The 27576-nt window shown below is 43.2% G+C and overlaps 3 protein-coding genes across 8 annotated transcripts; 1 reads left to right on the top strand and 2 right to left on the bottom strand.

Moving 5' to 3' along the window:
* Window positions 1-6869: 6869 nt before the first annotated feature.
* On the bottom strand, window positions 6870-15079 carry prph2a (peripherin 2a (retinal degeneration, slow)). Its single transcript, XM_037081303.1, has 3 exons — window positions 12361-15079; window positions 10627-10873; window positions 6870-8313 (listed from the first exon to the last, which is right to left on the bottom strand). Exons 1-3 carry the CDS (start codon window positions 12939-12941, stop codon window positions 8107-8109), a joined length of 1035 nt encoding a protein of 344 aa, XP_036937198.1. The 5' UTR covers window positions 12942-15079; the 3' UTR covers window positions 6870-8106.
* A 139-nt stretch (window positions 15080-15218) lies between these two features.
* Window positions 15219-20774, bottom strand: tbcc (tubulin folding cofactor C). 3 transcript variants are annotated; one of them, XM_037081306.1, is made up of 2 exons: window positions 20309-20774; window positions 15219-17280 (listed from the first exon to the last, which is right to left on the bottom strand). In XM_037081306.1, exon 2 carries the CDS (start codon window positions 17151-17153, stop codon window positions 16128-16130), a length of 1026 nt encoding a protein of 341 aa, XP_036937201.1. In that variant the 5' UTR covers window positions 17154-17280; window positions 20309-20774; the 3' UTR covers window positions 15219-16127. The 3 variants fall into 3 exon arrangements, with proteins under 3 accessions (XP_036937201.1, XP_036937202.1, XP_036937200.1); XM_037081307.1 differs by lacking the exon at window positions 20309-20774 and adding an exon at window positions 20234-20251; XM_037081305.1 differs by lacking the exon at window positions 20309-20774 and adding an exon at window positions 19743-19875.
* On the top strand, window positions 18310-27575 carry bicral (BRD4 interacting chromatin remodeling complex associated protein like). Of its 4 annotated transcripts, none has more exons than XM_037081291.1 (13): window positions 18310-18584; window positions 20761-20812; window positions 20986-21031; window positions 21562-21610; window positions 21697-21762; window positions 22135-23403; window positions 23487-23535; window positions 23637-23677; window positions 23801-23850; window positions 23967-24112; window positions 24232-24326; window positions 24415-24517; window positions 24657-27575. In XM_037081291.1, exons 3-13 carry the CDS (start codon window positions 20991-20993, stop codon window positions 25148-25150), a joined length of 2403 nt encoding a protein of 800 aa, XP_036937186.1. In that variant the 5' UTR covers window positions 18310-18584; window positions 20761-20812; window positions 20986-20990; the 3' UTR covers window positions 25151-27575. The 4 variants fall into 4 exon arrangements, with proteins under 4 accessions (XP_036937186.1, XP_036937187.1, XP_036937189.1 ...); XM_037081292.1 differs by having other exon boundaries at window positions 20746-20812; XM_037081294.1 differs by lacking the exon at window positions 18310-18584 and adding an exon at window positions 19931-20070.
* The last annotated feature ends 1 nt before the right edge of the window (window position 27576 follows it).

The raw sequence follows: 27576 nt of genomic DNA, 5'->3' as shown, positions 1-27576 counted from the left end.
GGCTTCGACAATAAAGTGACCTAGCTAGTCGAAAAAAAAACTTAACTTACGGGAGAGAGAGAGAAGGGGGTTGTTAAAAAAAAAAAAAAAGAAAAGAAAAAAAAAAAAAGACACGCCCCGGCAAGCGATGCGAGGACCGCAGGGGATTCCACCGGCCGCGACCCGCTGACCGCCTCACTCCGCTAGCTAATCAGTCGACCCTCAGCCCGGTTAGCTCGACTCCTGTTCGGTTAACGTCTGTGTGTGTGCGCCCTTCTTCTTCTTCTTCTTCTACTACTTCTTCTTCTTCTTCTTCTCCCCCCTCCTCAGTCCGACTCTCTCCGGAGTTTCAGAAAAGTTCCTTTAAAGAGGGAGAGTGGTTCTTGTTTGACACTTCAGGCGACACTTTTCAAACCGACTCCTCGCGCTGCTCCAACGGCTGCACGTCTTCCATCAACTGGCGTCCTCCGGCCCGGCTGCTGCGCTGTGTCCGCCCGGTGTGTCGCTATCTGCGGCGGATCGCCTCCCTATCATATGATTACAGTACAGCGGCCGCACGAGAGGGCTGGCGGGAGTGCGCCTGCGCGTGCCCGCTCTCACAGGGGAGGAGGCTCGTGCTCGTGCTCGCCCCCTCGCAGCTCGCCCTCCCGCCTGTCCGTCGCGCGCGCGCGGCCCCCCAACGCCCACAGTACAGCAGCAAAAAGAGCTCGCGGAGGTTTGTACACCTGTTCTGACACCTGTTCTCACCAGCTGCGGTCCACCACTGTGTGTGGCCAGGTGCCCCCAGGAGCTCAGGTACTCTGCTGATGGACTGTAACTGAGTACCTTTACTCAAGTACTGCTTAAAGACAGTATTCAGGTACCATTCAATTAAGTTACTTTTTAGATTACATAGAAAAAGTTTTCTTTATTTGTACTTTTGATACTGAAGTACTTCCACTCCACTACAATTTGGAGGCAAATGTTGTACTTTTATTCCACGACAGTTACTAGTCACTTTCAGATAACACTACAAATTACATCGATTTAAATATATGTATAATCAGAGACTTTTACTCACATACATTTGATTTTAATCAGTCATGGCATGTAACTAAGTACATTTACTCTAATGCTGCTTATGTACAATTTTGAGTTACTTTACTTGAGTTTTTTTTTTTTGCCACCTAATACTTCCACTTCTCTACAATTTGATACAATAATGTTGACACTTAAGTACATATATTGCCAAAAAAAATGTATTTTGAAACTTAACCATAATTGTTATCAGGTCCTGTGAGACTTTTACTTTAAGTACTCTTCATATTCACTCTTACCAAAGTAATATTTTAACACAATGTCTTTACTTTTATATTTAAATGTATTTCAAATACAACTTAAATTATCAAAGCTATTTCTAATGAACTTCTGAAGATGTCTTGATGTCAATAATTAGAACAGGAAAGAATTCAAAGAAAACAGGAAACTCAGCGACACACGTGTGTTCATCTATTTAGACTTCTCTGTGACGTGCCTTTTATTCTGAAACGTTGGACGATTGCTCCTCTCTGGGCCTCAAACAGTTCAGGTTTAACTTTGTGTGAAGTTTAAAGAGGAACTGACTCTTTTGTGAAACCGCTGACGTCTCAAAGGCGTCTGAGACGTGGAGGAAATCTGCCGAACGATCCAAATAAACAAACTCTCTTTGTCTTCATGACCGAGTAAACTGAACAAACAAACTGACCTTAAAGGACGACACTGTTTCATACTGTTTCACTTTGTTTGTGTGTGGCGGACCCTGCCACCGTCCTAGCTTCAAACAGGGCTCTGGTGACCTGAGAATAGATTATTGATTCACCTAGAGAGTTTTTGTATTAATAATTCTTTAATACTGTAGTTTGATTTTCTACAGAGTGCCCCTTTAATCTTTACATTTTAATTACTGAGTGTAAGTCAGGTTTTTTTTGTTGGTTTGTCAGCAGGATTACGCAAAAACTACTTGACGGATTTCCATGAAACTTGGATGGAGGACGCGTCTCGGCCCAGAATAGAGCCCATTAACTTTTGGTTCAGATCTGAGATTTTTTTTTCTGTCTTTTTGGTTGTTTCTCAGAGAACTTGATGAAAAAAAATAATCACTTCCTGATAAAAATGATGATCCAGCAGATTTAAAACTATGTCTCATGTGTTATAATGTCTACTTCTATACGTGTACATAAAACTTTAAATGCGGGACTTGTACTTGTGACGGTCTTTTATTGGTACTTTTACTCAAGTGACCGACCCGAACACTTGGTCACACCCTCGGCTACGATCAGGACTCGTCTTCTGAGATAATAAGAAGGTGTGATGTGTGCCCTGCTTTTCTCTGGGTGGCTGCTGCTGCTCAAATGTTATTGCTGAAGGAACAGATAGGTGTGAGGGTCTAAACTTAACCCGCTGTAAATCACACAAACACACACACACACACACACGGGAGGCGACACAATATGTGTGCCCATGCATGCCTTGACTTAAGCCTTTTGTCAGGCGCTGCTGGCCTCCCACCTGGTTTCTCTCCTCTGTCTACTGTTGGCGTTTTTTTGCCTTGTAAGACTAAACTTATGATTGAGGTTGGGTGGGAAGCTGTGTGTGTGTCCGTGTGTGTGTGTGTCCGTGTGTGTGTGTGTCCGTGTGTGTGTGTGTCAGAGCAGTGGGGATTGTAATGGGGCAGCGGCGGCGGCAGCAGCAGTGTTGGTAATGGCTGGTCAGCTGGTATGGCGAGTATTCAGGGCGGGGGCAGTGCATTGTCCTCTCATAGCTCCAACAATGCCCCTCTGAGCAGGCCACACATCTACCAGTCACGGGCCTCTCTCTGCCTCTGTCTCTGCTTTTCTTTCTGTCTGCCATATTTATTCAGGCCCGTAGTGAAGTGCAGAGTGAGAGGTGATACGTAGCTCCGGCCCTGACCTTTGCCTCAAACACCAAGGTCAACCTGTAGCCTCGGTTCATATTAGAGCACGTGTCAGTCACCGGCGCTCTATAAAGACATCACATCGTACGTGTTTAAATCATGAATCAATCACCGCAGCTCCTTTTAATGCATTAATAATCACTCACATCAATTAATTAGACACATTCTGGATGCATAGCTGGGTTTCTTTTTTTTTTATCTCCTACATGATCTACTGTACATGTTCGCGCGGGTCTAATGTAAATCACTCTTGTGCCGAGTTTTTTATTTGATTAGTCATCTCACATGAATCTAAATGTCAAACATTCTCTGATTTTAGCTTCTCCAACTAGAGGAGTTGCTGCTTTTCCCTGTATCTCCTGGACGAAATGAGTCATTTGAAGGCGTCACCTGTGATGCAACAATTAGTCCATTGACAGAAAAGTAATCAGTGACAGTTCTGAATGATTTTTAGACACTTAAGATGCAAGAAAGGCAAAAAAAAATCTCTGACTTCAGCTTTCAAACGTGAAGATTTGATCTTTGATTGGCTGTAAAGTGTCATTTATGAAACTTTCTTTGTGTAAGCTTTTCACATGTAAGGATTTTATTCTTTTTGTTGTCTTGAGTCATTGGATATATGACATTTTGAGGTTTCAGGTGTTGGATGGACAAAAAACAAGTAATTTGAAATTATAACTTTGCTGCATTGATGAGTCAGTGGACTGAAAAGTTTTTGAATCACTTATCAAACAAAAATGGCAAATAGTTTTTAGTTTTAATGATATTCATTGTTTGAGCCACAATAAGCTCATTCATCTTTTATTTGATCAGCAGAAAATTATCTACAACTGTTGTAATAGTCATAATGATTTGTGTTTATCATCATTTATTAAGCATAAAACAATAAAAGTTATCTGCTTTTAACTACTATAAGGAGAGGATTTTATGCTTTTTACAGTTAAATCATTGTATAATTAATGTTTTGGGGGTTCGGAGTGTCGATTGGACAAGATAATAATCAGTTAAGGTGAAATTTGAAGCTTGTGATGGTCATTTTAGGAGCTGCAATGATTCTTACATGGACAGAAAATTAACCAGCAGCAATTATGATAAATGATGAATCAGTTTAATCAGCTAGAATAATTGTTAATTTACTCTTTTGGTGATTGATGTTAGATGATTATGTCTCTTCCTCGATCCACAGAGAAATATCTACGAGTACTTTGATAAATAATCTGGTTTTAACTTCTAAACGTGAGAACTTGAAGCCTTTTCCTGTTTCACATCACATTGATTCAATATTTGGGTTTTTTTGAAGCGTCGGCTGGACAAAACAAATCATTTAAACTTGTAATCAGCAACAATTGTGATAATCAATGATTCATTTAGAGCAAACACTGGAAACTGAATGTTTTAGTGTTTACTTTGTCATGTTCACTACTGTCTGACGTCCTGTAGAATAAAATGATTATCAGAAAACAATCAGCAGATACTATAACTGATAATCAAAAAAATTTGTCAGTGTTGTTCCTGATGTTCATATAATGTTTAATTCAATCAAAACTCTAGTAGTTAACATCTCAATCTGCTGTAATGTTCATCGTGGATTAGAACCGATTCAAAAAGTAGATTTCAGTCAGAAAAATATCGAAAAATCATCTTTGTTAAAAACCTGTGAACTGTAAACAACCAAACTAAAGAGCTCAACATTTCTGATATTTCATGCGCTGAGCTGCTAATTGATTAATCAGAAAAGTCATCATCTTTTTTTTTTTTTTTCTCCACCTTGATCCATCTTGTTTGGAGGGAACAGGGTTCTGGTTCTGCCTCAGGTGGTCCACCATCCCTGTCAGCACGTCATCATTATAAATGTGTATATGAAGGCTCTTCACTGCAGGAGCTTCATGTGTTTTAAACATCGAGCTGAAAAGCTGAAATAACAGTTTCTCCTCACTTTAGAGGTTTTCCCAGCAGTGGGGCGGGGGGCCTGTGGCAGGATCCCTGATGGGAAGACGCCCTCTTGTGGACTTTGACTGTACGTGACGTGTTGATGCAGCACAGCAGATTTATCACCGACTGGAGGAAGTTTTGAGACATTTGGCATCAGAGTGAATTGAAGAGACAAAGCATGAACGTTGGCTCTGAGCAGAAACAGTGTGAGTGTCTGTGAGTCGGCTGGAAACATGACTGTGCTTCAGATTACTGCTGGAGATTAGATTCACACAGTCAGGCTGATTCTATTTTACCTTCAGTCACCAACAGAGAGCAGCAGAAGACAGACGACACACAGGATCCGGATGGATGTTTTCTCTGTGTGAGACGGTTTGTGTTGCTCACAAAGGAGATGTTTCATCTGGCTGATCACGTGAACAAAAAGGTAGTTTTCTTCTACAATTGTGTGAAGAACAGGAGCTCTTCTCCCTCAAACTGAGAGGCTGTTTGTCATTTAATAAAAGTGGCATTAAAAATAGAAGTAAAACCAACACTGCAGCCAGAGGTGGAATAGTATAAAGTATATTTACACAAGTACTTCAGTCTTAAACCACTTTATACTTTCACTGTACTATGCTACTGCTAACATGCAGCACAGGTTTACAACACCTGAAGCACAGTTACCCAGCTGATAGAATATTTAAAGTAAATAAAATGAGCTCCATCTTCACCAGCTTCAACATTTAAGCGAGAACACATTAACTATCAGATGACAGACGATCTTTTGAGGTGATAATTAGTTTCTGTGGGATATCTTAACATGTTTTCCTCACTTAGTGGATAATAATTAAGTCCTCGTTACACCAGTAACTGGATTCAGAAGCACTCTGAGGTACTGACGGATGTAATTAAGTACATTTACTCAGAAACTGTGGAGAGAAATACTCGTTCTGTACTCGAGTATTTCCTTTTTATGCCACTTTATCATTCTACCGCAGAGGGAAGTATTGTACCTCTCAACTTACTTTTGATTCTTTAAAATACATTTTTTCTGGAAATACTTCTGTGTGTCTATGAGTTTGAACTTTACCTGTAACGTTATTTCACTGCCTGTTTTTTACTTTCTCCTGTTTGTTTTCTGACCCTCTGTATCTCTGACTGTGTGACGTGAGTCCGGCAGGTAGGACGTCACCTGCTCACCTGGCTGAGGGGCTCATGCTAATCTAAAGCCGATTAGGGCTTCTTATCTACTCAGCGCTGGTTATGTGCTTTGGTCCAACAAAAATACCGGGAAACAGTTGGCCTCTTTACCGTTCCTGCTGACTCTTCACAGCTCCCCACCCACTCCCCTCCACAATCTGCCCAACTGCACTGGCTTCGATATCACGCCTCCTGATTTTTAATTTATTGGGTTTGCAGAATATATGTGGATCTCACTTCAGGTGCAGCGGGTTGTGACTGCACCTTTTATGGCTTCTCTATTTATCAACAAAAAAGGGGCCTGACAGGATCAAAGGATTTGTCGCTGAACTTCCTACCAAGTCAAAGCTCAGAGCTCAAACCCAGAGCTGATTTAAAGCACAGAAATATCACATGGTGGACGAAATCAAGAGAGAAACGGAGAAGTTCTACCTGGAAAAGTCAGTGTGTAACGTTCACACACACACACACACACACATCTGTTTGTGAATGCATCCAGTGTGTAACGTTCACACACACACACACACACACACACACACACACACACACACACACACACACACAGACACACACTCGTGCTTGTATTGGACATGTGAAGAGTCATCCCATGTCCATGTGAAAGCAGTAATGCCATAATTGCCCTCATCCTATTGACTTAATCAGGAGCCCTGCAGCGCTCGCGGCGTGCCCCGCCTCTTGATCTCAGGGATTTTTTTTTTTTGTGACTCAAGGTCAAGACAACACGACATCCTCGTTCCACTGTCAGATCACATCTCTACAATCCTTTATTCGTGTATACAATCAGCAGTAATCTTCTACACAGACACATGAAGCCAAAAAAGAGAAGAAAAATAAAATAATCATATGGAAAAAAAAAACAGTCTTTACATGGATTTAAATAAAAGATTTAGCTTAATTACAATCTTGTTTAAAAAAGTTAAATTCTTTCATCGTTTTTTTTTTCTACACTATGTACAAAGAAACTCGGTTGTTAGAATATACATACATACATACATACATACATACGTGTCAATATACAGATACTGAATGCACAAAAAGGGAAACACCAACGAGGATCTGAGATTACAGTACAGCGGTCCGGAGCCAAGATTTAGCTGCCAGTTTCAGTCGTCGCCTCCACAGGTTCGAGGCCCTGCTTCTCTCCCGGGGAGACCCCGTTCTCGCGCCTCACTCGGCGACCACGTGCTGCAACATTCACACATAACTCATACCGATTCATTCAAATCATCGTTTTAACTCCATCTCAGGAGCTCATCCAGAGGATCTGACGGTGGACTGGAGTATAAAAAAAAGGTCTTACTCAGTTTGATTTGTCTATGTACAGTATGAGCTACAAGCCAAAGTGTTAAACAGGTCTCAAAAACCACCGCTGAGCATCCGCTGCCGTTGCACCAGACTACAGAGCAGCCGGTCGGAGAATGATGCTGAATCTTGTGTCTGACAATCCTCCCAAAACTTCTCACACTTCCCGAGCTTTTTACCTCCATCAGCGTGTTTACCCTGCTGCCGTCTGACAGGCGGTACAGGAGCGTCCGCTGCCGTACCTCCAGACTACGGAGCAGCTTCTCTGACACCCCACCTGCAATAGTTTTCTTAATGATTCATTATTTTGTCATCCTTTTTTTATCTAGAATTTTGCTTTTTAAAAGCGACATAAAGGGACTTCAAAACTATCATTTTGTTATACAATCTTGAGTCTGACGATTATATCAACACACATCACATTTACCTGACTTGAAATGAAAACGGCATTTTTAAAGTAAGTCGTGAAGCAAAAAGTTGGAGCCTGAGATGGATTCATTCGGTGGAAATGAAAAAAAAAAGCAAAACAAAAACCCTAACGTAACTCTTCTTACTCTTCATCTCTGTCTATGTTTGGACATAACAGTTTATAATTTATTCATGCAAGGAGTCCGTTTGGAAGGAGTTCATAGCCAAATCTGTGTGTGTAGGTAGTGTCTACGTAATAAATGTTGGTAGAAAAACGTTGTGATCTCACACGTCCCCCTCAGCTCCTCTTCAGGTGGGAGCGGTGTCAGTTTTTGCAGGAGGGGGTTCGCTCAGCTCACCGTGGCCACCGCTACCTCGCCCCCCTCCTCCACTTTGGTTCCTTTGCCCATGGCCTTCATTTTGGCCATGATGTCGGTGAACGTCTCCCCCACCGTCTTCTCCAGGATCCAGCCCTCGCTCTCGCTCTCCGGGTCCTCCGGGTTCACCAGGGTGGACAGGGAGGTGTTCACGTACTGCAGGCCGATGGTCACCGCAAACTGAAGCGGAGGGACACATGTTAATCAACCTGAACATGAGACGTTCAGATATCACAATATCTTCTTATATGCAACCATAAATCCTGATATAGCCTGTTGTCATTGTACTGAATGAAGTGGCTCATCTCCAAAATGCAAAAGATACACGGAAGAAACCTTTATATGGACAAATAAGTCAAATATTTGACTTAAGAAACTCACAATCATCAAGATCGAGACTGTTTGTAAAGGACAAGTAGTTAAAAGGTTTTGTGTTATGATAACTTTTCATTTAAATCTTATAACTTTGCCAAATATTTTATTGATCCAGCTTCTCAAATGTGAGACTTTGCTGCTTTTAATTGTCTTCCACTGATAATAAATATAATATCTTTGGATTTTTCACTGCTGCTTGGACTAAACAAGACATCTGATCAATCTGTGATGGGTAATTTTCACTATTTTCTGAGGTTTGTGGAGCAAACAGTTTATCAAGAAAATCAATAATCAGCAGAGTAATCAGTATTGTTAAAATAATTTAGTCGCAGCTCTATTTTAAATGTCCTTTAAATATTTACAACTATATTTAAATTCTTCAAATGTGCTTTAAATTATCTTACATTATGGTAAATGTAATGAATTTGGATTTCAGATTATTGGTTGGACAAAACAAAACATTTAATTCAATTGTTTTCACTATTTTATTTAATCAAGAAATAATGTAAGTAACTATATCTTTAAACCTGTCCTCTTCTTTTTAATTAGTTTAATGCGACATAAGAAGAGGCAACATATTTTAGACGACAACAAATTGTGCAAATATCAAAAAACGAGGTCATGAGATATTTTTTCATGCGTATGTGTGAAACTGTGTGGCGTCAGGTGTGTATGTGTGTGTGATGAGAAGGGAAGTGTTTGTGTGAAGACGAAAAAAACATGTATTAAAATAAACACATATTAAATCAACAGCCTGGATGTCCACTTTGTCATTAGATGTGTTAAGTAGTAATTTAGTTTGTAAACGGTGACTTCAGATCAGATCTTCAGAGCTCAAGCTTCAGGAAGTCCGTCACGTCACGTCCTCCAGATTAACCCATTACTCCAAATTGATATCTGTGTCAGCACAGAGCTGCTTACATAACGGCTCTAAAATCTGGGATTCCTCCTACTGTGCGTCTGATCAGCTTCTAGGATGATCCAGATCTGTATTGTTTGAGAGAACAGGTGAGTGTATCTGTTTGTTGCCGAAAACAACAGCAGCTGTCGGCATTGGAGGCTCGGGGAGGAGAAAGCTGAGGAGAGGTGAGGTGCCATGTGGCAGCGGTAGGATTCTGGTAGAAAGTAGCAGGTGAGATACTGAAGGTAAGCTGCAGGTGCGTGCGTTGCCAGAGGTGCTGCAGGGCAACTTCACAGGTGGGCAGGAGGAGGAATGATATTTAGGCAAAGAGGATAGAGTTGTTTTGGAAGGAGATGGAGTAAGTGAATTTTAGATGGGGGAGGAGCCACGAGAGGACGCGCCAACTGGGTCACAGCTTCGCACGCTCACCTCACTAGGCGCTAAAAAAATCCTCACCTGACTCCAACAACAATCCCTCCCTGAATGTTTTAATGAATCACTGAGGAGATCCACAAAAAACTGTGATTTAAATATCTGGATGTGAGGATTTTCTCTGCAGATATTCTTCTTCCTTCAAGGCTCCTCTCTTGTAAAACCAAAAGACAATGTTGTAAAACATAAATCTCACCTTTGCATCTCTTTTCAGATTGATATCAGTGTAGAATGAGCTCATTGTTGCCCCACTTTAACTGACCTTTATGGACCAGAGGGTGTTTTCCACCATCCGGCCTCAGGACACCAAACCAACGACACCAAACTTCAGTGGCATAAATTGCAGCTTTATGGTTTTTATCTAAGTAATTTCAAACAGTGTTGTTCTGGTTTTACAAGAGAAAAAACTGGTTGGTTGACTTTCCCACCTCCATTAAAGGACTGCAGCACCAAACCAGGCTGATGGTGCGCTGCAGCTGAACTGGAAGTCAGAATTACTGCGTTTCCAGTCGGTCATTTCAACTGGAATGCTCCCTGAAGGTGGATTACCAACTGGGGAAGTCGGATGCAGTTACCAAACCTGACCGCCACATCAAAGATGGCCGCTCTGCTGTATAAAACTATAATGTTTATCAGCGACGTCTCATTAAATCAGTTTCACACACAGTCCAACTCTATTTGTGGACATGTTGCTTCAGTGTTCATGGGAACTACCAATCATCATTTCTAACCTATTAGAAGTGACGGGGATATAATTATGTTTGTGTGTTTGTGTGGATGCTGACCTCCAGCATCGTGACCAGCACCACCAGGGCTCCGATGGTGTTCATCATCCCTCCGTAGTAGGACAGCATGGCCTCGCGGCAGCCGCGCCTCCACACGTTGAGCTCCTCCGTGTAGTGGTCGTAGCTGTAGTGGGCGCTGTTGTTGGTCATCTGGCCCTGGATGCAGGGTCTGGGGGAGCTGGGGTTACAGCAGCTGAACGGGACTCCGTCCATCAGATACTGGCCGTCCACGTTGCTCCCAATGCGGCTAAGAGGATGAAGCAAAGTGTCATGTTAGTGTCATGTTATGATAGGATGAAGAGAAAGGTGAGTGAGATCACAGGTCATGAACTGGCCATGCTACACCTGCAGTGTGTGTGTGGAGTCAGACTTCAACCAGAATAACTACAAGGTGTGATGATTGTTGATGCAGATTATTTTTCAAATTATCAAAACTCTGCTACGAAGCGCAGTCAGAAGGTTTCTGAGTCGGTGGTTGTACTGACGGCACACATTCATGCAGCTACACTACAAACTGTTGAATAAATATGAAACATGAGCATAATTTGGACATTTTATGTCATATTTGACAATATCATACAGGAAATAAAAGCATAAATTGAACATTTAAGAGTGCTGATGAAGTGATTTATGTTGTTTTCATTGTGTTGATTCTTAATTAATCTTTTGTTTTCATCTATCACCTGTAGAGGCTGAACAATATTGTCATTGAACCACTTAATCATCTCTTACAGCATGTTCAATTACAATCATTGTGAAATCGGATGTCAGCCAAAATCTTCTTGTTCAAAATGTCTAAACCTCTAAATATAAAACTAATAACTGTGTCATCACTCAAACGTGATTGATGGTGGTGTGTCGATGGAAACAAACGTACAATCAAATCATTAAGAACTTAAGGAGGTTGGATATGGATCAGCGATTTCTAGAACCATCAGAATAACATCACAGAACAAACAGGAAGTACCACAGTACACAGGAGAGTTCGAGGTGTCCTGACATTTAGGATAATTAAGTGAGGATTTGAAAGACTTGGTCGAAAATGACAGAGAATTTTTAACACCTGTCGAGTTTTCACTGTCATCATTGTAATCAGGCAGCCAGTCTGTATAATGATTTAAAATCACAGCCACACTTTGTTTTGTTGGACAGTGCTGTTCCTGGAGTGTTGCCAGGTGCTCTGCTGATTGGACAGGACACTGATTCCTGAAGGACAACGACACTGTAATCCCTCAGATTAAAACTCTAATTAACGCTCAGAAATGTCCTGGTCACAATCGTCTTCAAAAAGTTGAAACTGCACCGTGTTGCCCAAAATCAGTCGATATCAACAAGTTCTCACACTGACCTCATATCGATTTCAATACATTGAAATCATGAACCTTTAATTCCCCTCGTGCCTTTTTGAACTTGTGTTCCTTTTTCTGGACCTTAATCACCAAAGTCCCTCCTCCCACAACTTTATCCATAAAACTGCCTAGTAACCTCTTCCGTCTTTGCAGCCCCGATGCCATGACCCCCTCACAACCTATTTCTGTCACCATTTCTGTGACGGTAATCCTTCCCGAGGACGAAAGTGAGTAATACACCTGCTCTGACATACCTTCAAATCCACTCCAGACTGAACTCTACCTCAAGTATCCCTCCACCTTGAAACACTCACTGATGATCTCTGTCACAGCAAACATTAATGATCTCTAACTTCTAATGTAATTGTGAATCCCTCCTACTTACTCTTTGACTTCCTTTGAGCTGAAATCAAGGTAGCGGTTGCTAACCCACTGAATCTCGAACCAATCTCTGAAGTTGTCATTTCCGCAGCAGCGAAACTCCATCTGCATCAGGTCCAGGGTCCTCTTCATGTAGCAGCGCCCCGGCGTGTCCGTGTCCTTGTAGAACTTCATGCCGTTCCTCAGCCCCTCGGCCAGGGTGAACTGCAGGGGGATCCTCATCAGGAAGCACAGCACGGCTGTCACGAGCAGCAGGCAGTTGAACACAACGCACATCACCAGGAAATTCTTCAAAATGGGCTTCCACTTCATGAACTTGGTAGGATCCAGCGAGTCGTAGCAGATTTTGCCTCCCAAGGCGTTGATGCCGCAGGCTACTAGACCCATGAATATGAGCAGGTTGGGCAAGAAGTGGCTCTCGTTGTTGTCCATGAGTTCTGAGCGCTTTCGCAGCTCGATCTTAAAGAACAGGCCCATGCTGAAGACCAGCACGCCAGCCATTACGGCGAACCAGTACATGAACCAGACCGTCTGGGCGAGCTTCACCCGCTTCTTCAGGTCGAACTTGACCGGCATCAAAGCCATTTTTCAAGCTGTGATGCGTCCTCGCCTGTGAAGAAGAAAGTCGATGAGGATCTAGAACAGCAGGAGCTATAAGATTTCCAGTTAGCCCCTCAGTTCAGGGAAATGTTTCTTGAATGCGCCAACCTGCAGCTCCTGTATTCCAGTCTCTTCACTCTCTGGCTGGTCCAACAGGGCAGGAGAGTCAGCTCAGCCTGTAATCCATCCCACAGCAAGGGAGCAGAGATGAAGAGCCCAGGGTGACCCGGGAACAGCCAAGAAATGTTATTTCTCCAAAGCTAACTCCTCTCCCATTGTGACCGAAACTTGAACTTTCTTGACGCTTTATTTTCCCCAAACTTTTACCAATTTGTCTTCTTTAACACACAGGTGAAGCTAACCGTGGTGTTGTTTCTCCAGGAGAGGTGGAGGATTGCCGAGGATCCTCATGATTGAACTCAAAGTTGCAGTACGTCATGCTAAGCCCCTGTAAGTAGCCTGATCCAATTTGCCAAAATCCCTCTACACAAGATGAGCCTGGTCGTAAGCCGCTGCCAGGGGCCATAATTGGTTTGAGCGTTCACGTGGTCATGGTCGCCTTGATCGAACACACCAACTAACTAACTAACCACGAACATGGGAATGGAGCTAATCACAAGAGCAAACCCATTCACAGGTGGAGGGTCGACAAGTTCAACACAAACAGGATGTCTTCACCTTCGGGCACTTAGGCCGTTTTGTTCAAGCCCCAGCATCCCATTGACTGAAAGAGAAAAGCGTCCCGGATCACATCTCGACCCCTTTATTACCACTGAATATGTGATTAGTTTATTTATAGCTGCACAAAAAGCACAAACCTGAGACAACTTGGCTGGATGGTCACACAACAATAAATATGGACGTTAATCTTGCGAGCTAATACGTAGGTTTAAGTCCTCCAAATGATCTTATTGTCTTATTACCACTCTATCTTGGCGGTAAGAATCAACGACTATCTCTGGCACAAACATGAGCCTGATCAAAGCCGAGCCTTTCCCTGAATGACTCCTTCAACACATCACTTTGACCTCACATGAGGGTTTGCAGTGATGCTTATGACGCGTCACAGCTGAGTGGTTGCTGTTCCCGCGGATCGCTATTCAGAGTCGTCACTGCACGGCTTCTTTACGCCTCTTTCATCACATCTTTCATCCACCTTTTTGTAAGGAACTCCTTAATTGCGTCTCATTTCAATAGGTTATACGTTTAAAACACATTGCAGGGGCTGGATTTAGTTCCATTCTGTATGATTGAGGCAGCAAAGAGGAGTTGGAGTGCTATTCACAGCTGGTGGCATCAAGAAGCATAAAGGCAAAGCACTGAAGGAAAAGGCTTTTTATCTGGCCTCACTCCCGTCCCGCTGCAGGGTGGGTTACACGCTGATTGAGCAGAGTAACTCTACAAGAGGTTCAGGGGTTTAGTCATTAATATCACACCTGGGCAACAGGAAGCTGAAAATTTCTTTGCAGCGATGACTATCATTAACAGTCCATTCCAGTGTTCAGATGATTGGTTCATTATGCTTAAATATCCACCACGGCTCCTGGAACACTCTCACAAAAATGTTGTATCAGATAAATGACCCTCGGCTTATAATTCCCACATTTTGAGAGCACGTTCTGATAGCAACAGGAAGACTGGTGGCAGCAATTTCCCCCTTATTCATACCACAGTTAAAGTTGTTGAACGTTTTCTGTAAGAATAAATCAGCAGGAGGTGAACTGTTCTAATAAGTTGAGTGCACAGAAAGTACAGACTGGTTTATATACTGGGGATGTCAGTCATTGTGAAAGTACCAACCAGCCCCTTACTTCAGCTTCGCAACTGTGAGAATTTTAAACTTACCTTTTTAATGTGTCAGTAAAATAACCATCTAAAGGTTTTTGACCGATCAGCAGATGAAGCAAGTGACCTGGAGATGTCGGCAAGCGCCTAAGAAAATTGTGATCAGCATTTTAAAACTATTTTCTTTCTGTTTGATAAAGAAAATATTCACAAAATCAAAAATCAATGTTGGTTGCAACATTAATTAACCACGTCTTGCCTTAATAATGCTGTATCATACATTCCTGAAATCATTTTATAACGTTCAGTTTCATTTAGTCTTATTAACTTTGTGGACATTTTGGATGTGGACTGTGTGGTGCTGCAGAACAGTTCTGCATTATACTGAGAGATGTTTCTGTTATGCAGCCGACCCTGGTTGGTATAAACTGAATGGACAAAATAATACAAACTGTGGGTGTAAATAACTTCATCATGTTTTTTTCATGTAAATCACATTTTTATTTTGACTTTTAAATAGTTTGACCACCATTAGCAGAGGAATTCAGGACTATGATTTGCTTGAACATAGTGTCACAGCAGTTTGTAAATCGTCCGGAAATAAACAAACATGACAGAGGAGCACATCTCAAGTTAAGGACTAAATAATCTGGAGAGGGCTCTGGGCTGAAACATGTGAACCACATAAACATGTCCTGGGGTGGTGGACAGCAGGTGTTGATGTCCAGTCTGTGAGGAGATTTAGACAACACAGGCGCTTTGGTTACAGTTAGGAGAAGATATTCTAAATTTGGGAATGCTAATCTGTAACATTCACTTTGGTTGAAGTCTGTCAGAGATCATGATCTGTATTTAATTTTTACTAGAAAAAAAAACCTCCCACACACTGTCCACTTCAGTTGTAGTTAAGTTTAATGAGTGGACAGCGCGCTCTGTCTCCTCCTACACACCTGACAATCCTAAAGGTGTACAAAAGCTGAATTCTGTATTGAATGTTAATTAAAATCAGTTTGTCAAATATCAACACAGACATGGAATTTTCCGTCTTGATTATATGCTAGGTGGCACAGAGGAAATTGGACAATATTGTGCCACCAAATCCTGTGAATTATATTTAGTTAACTGCTGTGATGCAGCTTGTGTGTATGTGTATATTTTAATTTAAACATCTTAGTGCTTTAACATACAAACAGCCCATTTCTCAGCTCTGTAGCGATGAAGCAGCATCTAGACCAACCAAACTTTACAGCCAGTGATTAAAAGGAAAAACATCGTTTGTGAAAGAGCATGGATTCGATTATATTTGTTTACTCTGGCAGAGAGAATTTCATTTGATGGTTTGTTTGACGTGTATTTGAGCAAACACAGGTTTTAAATGTCTCATGTCTAGGGATCCCAGCTGGTTTTCCTGTCTTCCTCTGGAATGACAGTCCAGTTAGGGGACGGTGTGCCCGCAGCGAGCCAGTTGAAGTCGTCCACCTGGCTCCAGTTGTTTCGGTCCTGGTCCAAGCCAGACACTTTGAAGTCCTCCTCCAGGGTGGGATAAGACCAGGTGAATGGGGCGACACTCACCCCGCGACAGTCCTCTATGATGGCTCGGCTGGTGACGTGCAGATACACCTGTGTGTCTGTGGTGTTGTGGGTCCGCAGCTGCTGACAGGGGAAGGCCAGGGTGGTGTTCTTACACTGATCGATGAACACTGAGCTGGACACGGGCCCGCACAGGATCTCACAGCTGTCGATGTGCTTCAGGTGCAGCGTGCTGGGGGAACCGAACAGCCGGACCTTGCAGTTTGTCAGGTGAGTCAACAGGACGTCTCGTTTCTGGATCTCCTCTGCTGTCTTTGTCAGACGATCGTTCTCCATGTTGGAGAAGCAGGTCTGCTCACTGGCTGCAGCTCCATCCACCGTGGTGACACCAGACTCAGCATCAGGTGACGGCGTGTCCGGTGTAGAGACTTTATCTGCTGCTTTAGTGCGAGACCGAAAGGCAAACTTCTTCTTGGGCATAGCCTCCTCTCTGGTCTCAGTGATGGACGTCTGGAGCTTCTGGAGAGCAGCCTGGGCTTGTCTCAGGTCGTACTGCTTCAGAAACATCATGCTGTCGTTCAGAAACTTCTGTAGCTGGAGTGTTTTGGCCGTCGCCTCCTCGAGCCTTTGGGTCACCACAGCCCGGTCCGCTCCGGAGCAGCTGGACAGCAGCTCCTCGATGGACTCCCGCTCCGTATTGAAGGCGCTGGAGAAGTACTCACCCTTCTCCTCCGCGACTGACTGGCTCTCTTTAGCTTCCTTCCTCCGCTCGGCGTCCTCGATCCTCGTCTGGTGCCGTTTCTGAAGTCGCTCCTGTATTTTAGCGGCACCGCTTTCGCCGGCGAGCCCGGTCTCCTGGCTAACATCAACCGCCGCGTCCATGTTGTTGCACTGTCACTGGATGCGGAAGTGAAGGCGTCAAACTTTCTTCTTCGTGGGTTTTGTGAGCAAGACTTATAGGCGCATACCGCCACCTACTGTTCTGGAGAGCCTCATGGCAGGACGTCATCTGGTTTTAATGACAGTAAATTACAAGTAAAAATCATATAAAAACCTCATATTCATAAATAATAACCTACCATTAAACCCCAAAGTAAAAAACGTAATCAAGGTACGAGGTATTTGCTGAGGTGCCTATCTAAAAATGTTTTTTTTTTAAACTGTTAGTAACAATAAATAACCAAGAGTTGACAATGTATTTAATCCTTGTTTTTGGAAGTAACAATAAGGCCTGAAGCTTTAACAAAATACATTTTAGCACAAAACCAATGCAAAAAAAATAATAGTTTGAATTATTAAAATTGCCGTCGCCAATAAAGGTTAAGTGAACCGGCCAGTGCATGTGAATGTATGTCAGTATGTCCAGGCATATTTACATATTACATATATTAACAACATGCCACCTCAGTCTTTGTTGGTTATCATGATTTAATCTCATTTATTACACATTTTATGTCATGTACTATTTACACTTTGTTTTATTAGGACACATTTGTTGTGTATATCTTGGTTTATAGCAAACACCAAATGAAAAAAATAAAAATAATTTTAGAAACCTGTCTCCATCAAACAGCTAATTAACATTTACCATCACCTAAATAACTTGTTAAGCTTCATAAAACTTCTATACAGTCTGTAGAGGCATATCACATGAAGTTTGATGGCATAATAAAACTAATATTTAAATCTTTGACACATGATTTTCATGTTTTTGATAATCATCAAAGCATACAAATCTGAGGATTACAAGGAAAATACAGGATGAGTGTTACTTTAATCAAATCTCATGATTTAATTTTATTTATTACACATTTCCAACACAGCTGCCATTTTGTGTCATGTGTTATTTACTGTTTTGGGGGTTTCTTACACTTCTTGGTTTCTTTTATGTTTTCCATATTTTTGATTATCATATAAGTATTCAAATTTGAGGTCCACAAGGTAAATTACGGGCTGGGTGTTACTTTGAGCAGCAGTAACCATGGTCATACCTGAGCTACATCAAGGTGTGGCAAACACCAACAGAGGTCCGCCCTCTACCGTTGGTGATGATTAAGTCCAATAACATTTATGTGCAATTCATGAGGGCAGTGAAAGATACAGTTATGGTTTAATTAATGTGTTTTACATATAAAAAATGTGTGTTTATTAATGTCTGGTGGTTTGTTTGTGTGTTTTTATATTCAAACGCAGACAGTCGCGTGCTGCCGCTGGGCACTGATGATTTGGGTCGCTTGTTCTGTGCACTACCCCAACAACCCGTGCGGTGATGGCGAGGAAACCCCGTTGACAAGGCACTGCTTTTTCATGACGGTGAGTTTCCCTTTGAGTGTATTATAATTTTGTGATAAAAATTTCAAGGAAAAAACACACACAGCCTCCTTCCTCCCTTCCTTCAGGGAGGGAAGAGAGTTTGAGCGGAGAGAAAAATCTATCCGAGACAGAACAGGGACAGTGAGAAAAATATATGAGTGGGAGAGGGAGAAGGAGGAGGAGGAGAAGGAGGGGGGAGCAAATTAAAAGTTGCCAAATGGAGATATTGGGTTTCAAGAGGAGTGAGACAGGAGTAAAGGGTTTGCCTCTTTGACTCGTCTTTATGTTTTGCTAATCGGGATTAATATGTGCGGCTCGACGCGGTTTCGTCCCGGAGCTTTTTCGACGAATTCCCTCCGACGTTCCCCGAACAGGCGTCGTCGCCACCGCGGCTAGCTAACCACAACAGGCCGGTGTTTATCGTTTTTTTAAAAAAAAATAATGCTGCGGAGCGTCCGGTCCGGAGAGCTGTCCGACCGGGAGACGGACTGCTTCTTCACAGTCCCTCGATTGAAACCCGTCGGTTCGACATATCGAGAACAAATGTGACGTTTTTTCATGCTGGCAGATGAGCCGCATGGAGGACAAATGAAAGCCTCCCCAACAGAGACAGAAAGAGATCACGTCAGCGACGACCAGCTACGGGCTGGACGACGACGACGGGCGTTTTGTGCTGCTTGAATGCGATTATCATTCTGTCGATTCAGTCTATTTTTGGAAATAAAAACTTGCAAGCTTGTACGTTAGCAGGTTTACTAAAACCGACGGCGACACCGTCTGCCGGACTAGCTTGGGCTGCGTCGAAAACATGGCACGCCCGGGCGGATTTCGGAGGCTGACTTTTGAGTTTTAAATGACAGAAATTGTTCAAACTTTTTGGATTAGACATGTTAATTACACCAACCCCGATCTAAAGTGACGATTCGTCTGCAAATTCGGCGCTTTTCGGCCATTAAAAAAGCTCGTTTTGATGACATAAGCGCTGTTTTACCCCCTTTTTTAAAATGTAACGTTAGCTAACGGTCGATGTTCTGTTGAATGCTAAACAACTTTCTGTTGGATTATTAATACAACCGAACGGAGGCACATTTAGTCACTAATTCCCAAACAGCCCGTCCACATTAGGAGCCTCTTCTTACATAAAACGTCGACATTTACCTTTAGATTTGTTTGTATTTTCTCTCGACATATCTTCCTCTCACATTCTCGTAAATCTGTCCACAGTTAAAGGACAGACGAGCCTCACAGGCTCCAGTGTTAGCGTTTTATACGCTGTAGAGAAAATGTCGTCGGTGTGGCTATTAAACAAATAAATCGATATTCTGTGATTATAACTTGCTTTAGCAGGTTTCTCAGTGTTTTAAAAGTCAACGTTCAGTTAGTTCCAAACAACATAGTGTGACCAGAAACAGCCGTTCTTTGTTTCCCCCCTCGACCAAAGATGGAGGCTGAACGTGGCTCGGTTGTAAAGACAGCCTGTGTCATGGTAACAGCCATTTTGTTGCATTGCAGTTGAAAACGTTGTGCAGTCTCAGGGACACAGCTTACATTTCTCCACTTCTCCAACACCGCACAGAAAACCTCTTATAACCTACAGTCCACTTCTTCAAATGCTGAATGAGTGACTTAATGCATTTTCATTATCTTACCATGTTCTCGTCATTGTCTCAATACAACTATCACACCAAAAAATGGATAAAATATCTTCACATCCAAACACTTACACCCCATTACTCCACTCATTTAGGCTTGTTTTGGTCCCCTTTTTTCTTATTATTTAGCACCAGGAAAAGCTGCATATTAGTGCTGGCTGACACAACATAAAGCCACCACGTCTTTATATGTTGAAAGTCAAACATCTATTCATGGTATAAATGGAGAAGGGTGGAGTTATTTACACTCAAATGCCCCTTTACACTGTGTGCAGACTGGAAAGACAACCAATGTGGGACAGCAGAGGAGGGTGATGGGTGGGAGTAAACATCTGTAGGTGGGGAGGAAGGCCATCCTGTTTTGCCTACATACAGACCTCCCACAGCACTGAGTAACATATCTGTCCCCCCCTTTAATTTCACACACCTATCTCTTCTTTTTTTTTTGTCTTCAACACTCCCACAGCCTGTCTCTCACACTTGTTATTGTGTAATCTTATTAAATGCAGTTTCTCACCCTGCAGCCCAGGAAACAGAGTGTTAAATGACTGAATCCATGCTTCCTGCAGGAAATCTGTGAGTGAGAAGTCCTTACTACTAACATACTGATACAGATGCTGAGCTCGTACAGTTTAAACACTTCTACCTCAGAATAAAAACACAATCGAGTCATCAGTTGAGGTTTCATTGCCATATCAACCATTGGTCCATACAATTATAACATGTCTACCCCCCCTCCATAATTTCAGGTGTCATGGATGATGAGGACGATCGCCATCTTCTGGATATTTTAGGGTAAAAAAAAAACACTCCATAAAACATGTTATATACATCATACACATACAAGCACTTTATAAATAGATGGTAATTCACAACATGGCCATGCTTGTTTCCAGGGTGTGACTGGGTAAATGGCACATGAGCCAAAACCCTGAAGTGCAACTAAACATTTTCATTGGCAGCACCGGTGTGCCTGACATTTAGCAGTTTATTTTAACACAGTCAGGGTAGAAATGATGTGCTGGTGAACCTAAAAGATAAAGTTAGGTGCACCAGTGCAACAAGTATGAAAAGTTAGTCTGGAGTCTCACACGTTTACGTTTGATCAAGGCTCCTCACATTAAAGTAACTGCAAACTCATTTTTTCCTCTTTTGTTGAATACAGGAAGTTAATAATCTAATGGGGATCTATATTTAAGCATATCTTATCACTCTTATTTCTCAATTTTCACACGACACACGAGTAAAAGGAAGTTTATGTTGCTTCAGATGTGTTTCAGGGTTGTTCTCAGTGGCTAACAATCTTTTCTATGCCATTTTTTCAGAGATGTGGATGCATTGAATGATTATCTCCACGGCAGCAACAGCAAGTCTGTGAGTGATGTGTTCACAGTCACGTCTGTCTCAATCATTACTTCACCTTGATGCACAAAAAACTCTCGTGTGTTTTGTTTCTGCAGATCGAGGAGGACGATGTAACAAATGCAGCTTATGGGTCAGATAGCTCCTTCTTTGCAAGTGACACGGTGAGTGTAATTGTAGTAATGAAGATAATATATTGAGCAATCCTGTTTTGCTGTGAAGCTCCTGAAATGTTTTGTGGACCACGATTCATGGAGGTGATTAGACTATCACCAAATTCTCTTTTTCGGGTGAGCTTATCATTTAAAAGCCATAAAGCCATTGTAAGTGAAAAAAACATCTGAATATGAGAACCCAGTTTGTCTTAATCAGGCGTAAACACTATTGGATGTTGTTTTTTTAGGAGACAAAAATGTTAAAAACAGGTTTTATAAAGTTTTTTACAGACACAGACCTAGAGGACGGCTGTCTAACGTGCACTTCATGTACAAATATTTTTCTGCTTTCTGCTCATTTCCTCTAAATGCTTCTTTTAGACGGGCTCCAACACTGGTCTCAAGGATGGCTCTTCTTCAATGGGTGAATACGGCGAGGATTCAGCAGGGGCTGGCCTCCAGCTCTCCAGCAGCCTTTCATTTATCGAGGATGAATTGGGGCCGGAAGCGTCCCCTGGAGGCGTGGATCTCGGGGGAGAGGACCAGCCCTTCGACATCCTCCAGAAGTCCCTCATGGAGGCCGATATCACAGAGCAGACGTTGGCTCAGGAGGCCTTACTGGACTCCCAGCCTGCTCCCACTCTAGTGCAGGCTCCTGTGCCCTTCCAGTCCCAGCTGGTCTCTGGGGGTTATGGAGGGGGAGTGGGCATGGTAACCACGGCGACAGCTGCATTCCCTGCTGGCCAGTTCCTCCAAGGGGTGTCCCAGCTGCCAAACGGCTCCGCCCAGCACATCCAGGTGTTGGGCTCGTTTGGGGCGGGTGGCGGAGTGATGACCCTGAGCAGCTTGGAGAGGTCTCCTCAGATTGTGCTGAGGCAGGGGGCTCCTGTATCTGCAGCAGGGCCCCCAGCGGGGGGGCAGGTGTTTACCCCTACACAAGGGCAGGTGGGCCAAGTGGGTTTACCTTTCAAAAACATCCCTGTTCAAAACATCATCATCCAGAGAGGCCCGGGAGGGACCCAGACTCTTGTCAGACCTATCCAGCCTAAACCCCTTCAAGCGGGGGCTCAGACTGTCTACAGCCTGGGTCTCCAGCCCGCTCCCACCACCATGGCTAACGTAGTTAACGCTAACACTGCTGCTCCTGGACAGTACACAGCCAACGGCTCCATAGTTGTGCAGCCGCCCCTGGAGCAGCAGCAGGCCCAGACAAACATACCACCTGGACAGTTCTTGCTGCCCGGCTCTCTGGCGCTCACCCCGGGCAGCACCATCCACAACGGCCCCGCCGACCCCAACGCAAACGCCCTAATTACCAGTCAGAATGCGGTGCAGATTGTTGCGGGACAGAACTTCGCTGCACCACCAGGAAGTCAGCTAATTTTGAATCAGGGAGTGGTCGGTGGGAGTCAGGTTGGAGTGGCTGTGACCCAAACATGGACAGGAGTTTCCTGTGCGAACTCCGCCGCTGTGCAGACATCGTGCGCTCCTGGGCGGCTGACTCTGGTCGGCCCGGCAACGACGGGGATCAGCAATCAAGGCCAGGTGACGGCGGGTCCTGTTCAGCGCCTTCTAGTGACTCAGTCTCAGAACTGCACTTCTCTGTCACCTTTACCTGGTACTGTGACACAGGAACAAGACTTCAGACAGGTAGAAAGTGGTATTATGTTCATATTCACCACGTTTTTATTCCCCAAGAAACCTCTGACTGACTGAGATCACTTATTTTTCAGAACTCTTCATCACCTGCTCTCAAACAGGTGCAGCTCGGCAGCATTCATGGTAACAAAGGCTGATTGATTTTTGTTACGTACTTATTGAAATGTAATCTTCAACACTTTGAACTAATGAGTTTACTTTGTTGTTTGTATGATCTTTCTCAGCCATGACAACCATGAATCAAGATTCAACGCTAAACTCTCAGGTAAATCTCTCATTCTTGTTTGTTCCGAACTCATGTTGGCCTTTATTTTAAGCTGAATTATACTGATAGAGACAGTATTGGTGGTATTATGACAACTTTTATATTCAAACTTTCTTTTTATAGGTCAGTGCTCAGAAGAGACCTGCCCTTCCACCACTTACAAGAGGAGGAATGTGAGTATTTTGACCCACCTGGTATTATTTAGATCTTTTTTAATTAGTTTTATGCTGTCTTATGTTTGCATACAGCCCTTAAAGGAGCTTGTGTCCACCCCCCGTCATCTCTGTAGGATTTTACAACAGTTGAGGAAGGATCATGCTGGAGTTCAGACCCCAGATCGGCGTCGATTTGCTACAATCGAGGATTCGCTGCAAAGACTCCTCCCTTACCACGTGTTTCAGGGAACTCCACCCAGCCAGGATGAGTTCTCACAGGGTACGGCCTCAAATTCATTACCTTTACCCTAAATCTGAGAAACTGCATGCTCATTTTTCAGCATGTTTATGCCTGTATTTGTGAAATTTAAGCGTCTTTATCTGTGGTTTTGTCTGCAGTGGATGAAGAATTCGAGGCAGTTGCAACTCAGGTGCTACTGAGGACCCAGTCCATGGTCAACAAATACAGACGGCTACTCATGGTGGAGGCCGAGGTAAGACAACACACGTGAGCAACTGGTTGTATGTTTTTCACGTTGTGACACGCACAGGCTGAGCAGGTTGCCTCTCCCTTTCCTGCAGCGTTCCAGTCCATCATCAGAGATGGTGATGATCGATAGGACCTTCAACCAAGAGGAGCGCAGCAACCTGACGCAAGACAAGCGCATGGTACTCGTGGACCCAGGTAAAAACAAAAATCTAGTTAAATACAGCAGTGAAGTATTTGTACTCCGTTACTAAGCAGCTGTGGAAGTTTCGTCGTGATATCTGTAAAATTCTGGTGTCTCCTGTTAACTCTTCCTTCTCTATTCTTGGTTTTACAGACGCCTTCCTGGAAGATTTCTGTTGTGGGATGAAATCCAAACGTTTCGAGGATCCCGTCCCCACTCAGTCGTTGTCCAGCTGTAGTTTGACTCAGTCAGACGGAGGCTCTAAAGAGCCGCCATACAGGACAGACTCCCAACCCGGGTATGGAGACCCGGGAGGGGGCGGGGCTGCAGCTGCAGGTACAGGTACAGGAACAGGTGCGGTAGATAAACTCCACCCTCCACATTTAGACAACAAGAGCGTCCTGGAACTGAAGAGATCGCAGCAGCACTTTGGGCCCAGCAGCACCAGCAGCAACAACAACAACAGCAGCAGCAGTCACCCCCAAGGTAACCGCTCACCTTTTGCAGCAACACCGGGCGGACAGACGCACTACCAGGTGTCTCCACACCTGATCCAGCCCCAGTACGCCCCGCAGCTCACATCACCCCCTCTACCCGACACAGACTCTGCTCTCGAGGCTGCAGTCAACAGCATCTTGGAATGTTAAGACTGACGCTCCGAATCATCCCTGATGTTCAGTTTTGAATTTGTTTATGTGTGTGGGTCTGTTTTGTTCCGTCAGTCTCCTCGTTGTAAGCCTGTGTGGAGAGGGGTCAACTCTTCTTCCAGGTCTGTTATCTTTTGTGATTCCATCTCCGGCCATGTAGCATGTAATTTGTTCTTTATGTTTTTGTTTTCTGAGGCACAACGTTGGAGTCAGCGACTCCGCCGAGGTGCCCGATGGACGCAGGCACTTAAAAAAAATCACCTATAAAGATCCGGGAATGTGTGCAATGCAACAGACTCACAGACGGAAGTGTTTTGTTTATTTGAACCTTATCTAAAAGTAGCTTGAAGATAAGAGTGTCCCTCTCTTCACACACACACACACACACACACACACACACACACACACACACACACACACACACACACACACACACACACACTTCATTTATATTTTGTGCCAGTTTATTATCCCCACTACCTTTGCTGAAAACAGGGATGAAGAGGAGGGACTTTGTGCCTAATTCTAGGTTTTTATTTTGAAGTGTTTACATGAAGAAATCATCCAGTCACTCAGTTCCACACATGCTTAGGTACAATGTGTTCGGTAGGTTTATGGTTCAGAGGAGTAGATTTTCCTTTAGAGACACAAATTGCACTAAACGTACTGTTGCTTATTTCAGGAACGATATGAGTGTGAGGCTCTGGTTGATTTACAGCGTACGCTAGGCTAAACAGAATGTGAACATTTGGAACTGAACCAAAATCTACCCGCCTGCTTTCAGCTGCCTGCAACAAGGATAACCTCTTAATCACACTAGAAACCAGTCAAGCTAGTCACATTATCCACATATAGTAGTGTTACTGTACTCTTACTGTGCTTGAATCACATTTCTTTGGCATTTTTTGTTTGTACCTTAAAGGTATGCGAGCCCCGACACAGACACGGACACAAGGACAACTCTCAACCACTTTTTATCATTTCACGGTGTGTTTGTGTCCGGGGAGCTGAGCCCTCAGATTGAGGAGGATATGTTACAATATGTTTTTTTTATTTAGATTTTTATTTCCTCATTTTTAGAAATGACATTTTTAAAACAAAGACAACTGTTTTTTTTTGTTTGTTGTGACGTGTTCCCCCGAGCATTGATTGTATGTATATTTGTCTGCCTTCTGCATACAGTATAATGATATATTGATCATATCTATCTATGCTTTACTACCCGTGTGTTAGTCTACACAAACACACACACACACACACACACTGGTGTATGACTATGTTTCATGTAGTTTGGTTGTTTGATTGCCACACTCTTGACTTTACTCCCATTGTTCGCTCGTTGTCCCTCCCCGTGATGTTTTCCTCTCCAGTGTTTCCTTTCAAACATTTCTTCTTTCAGCAGCGCAACCAAAATTCATAACAGGAGGGAGAGTGGTCTTATCCAGAATCACTGTCAGATCTCAAAGCTGCAGTGTTTTCCTCTGAAGCTGACTCGAGCGCCCACTGTGTTTTATTTTTGTTCTCACTTCGTCTTCAAAGCTAAGAATTAGTGAAATCCTGCAGAAGAGGATGAGGACCAACAAACTGTAACCCTGACTTTTCAAAATTCCGACTTCTTTCTCAGAATACTGAGATTAAAGTCTGAATTCTGAGAAAAAAAGAGTCAGAACCCTGAAATAACCTTCAGTTGCCCTGATCCTCTTCTGTAAAATCCTGGATTTTGGCTTTGTACTTTTGTTTTTTTTGGATTTCACCTTTTTTTAAAAAAATCTGCACTGAGCATGAAAGACAGACTTCTGCCAAACCCAACAACAGGACCAAAGCTCATCATGTTAAACGCCCTTGGGGTTGATTCTGGATACCGTCGCCCTCCCTCCTGTAAACGTGTCTGTGAAATATGCTTGCCAATAGGCTACTGGAGCAGACTGAAGGCCTTCTATGTGGGTTTTGTGTTTTGAGTGCCAGTGGCCTGTATCTCTGCCTATAGACCTCTTATATCTACCAATGCACACTGAGAAAACTTTCTGCTTTGAATGCAAATCTCTGGCGACATGTACGGTCCACGTGAGATTTGTTAGCAGTTGCTGCAAGACTTTGTGCCTCTATAGCACTTAATCCAAGTTTAAGACTCGCACAAAGTAGGGACGTGTCCAGTGTTTTGGTGAAACGTTGTGTTATCTTGATGCATATCAGTGTCCGAGGGCCTGGTAGGAACATACTGTGCTTTTTTCTCCCCTGTTTTCAAAGTGCAGAGATGTGTTTTTTGTTTTTTTTCTGCCTCCATTTTCACTGTTATTTTGTCTCACTTGATTTGTATAGTTTGTCGTTTTGTATAAAAATGAAAAGTGAAACACAAAATATTTATAATTTTTGTATGGAGAAAAAAAAGAAGAATGTAAAACACACACACATGAAAAAAAAATGAG

This window comes from Acanthopagrus latus, chromosome 20 (genome assembly GCF_904848185.1).
Source record: "Acanthopagrus latus isolate v.2019 chromosome 20, fAcaLat1.1, whole genome shotgun sequence".
NCBI lineage: Eukaryota > Metazoa > Chordata > Actinopteri > Spariformes > Sparidae > Acanthopagrus > Acanthopagrus latus.
The sequence above is the reverse complement of the archived record's forward strand: the minus strand, read 5'-3'. Positions and strand labels throughout refer to the sequence as shown.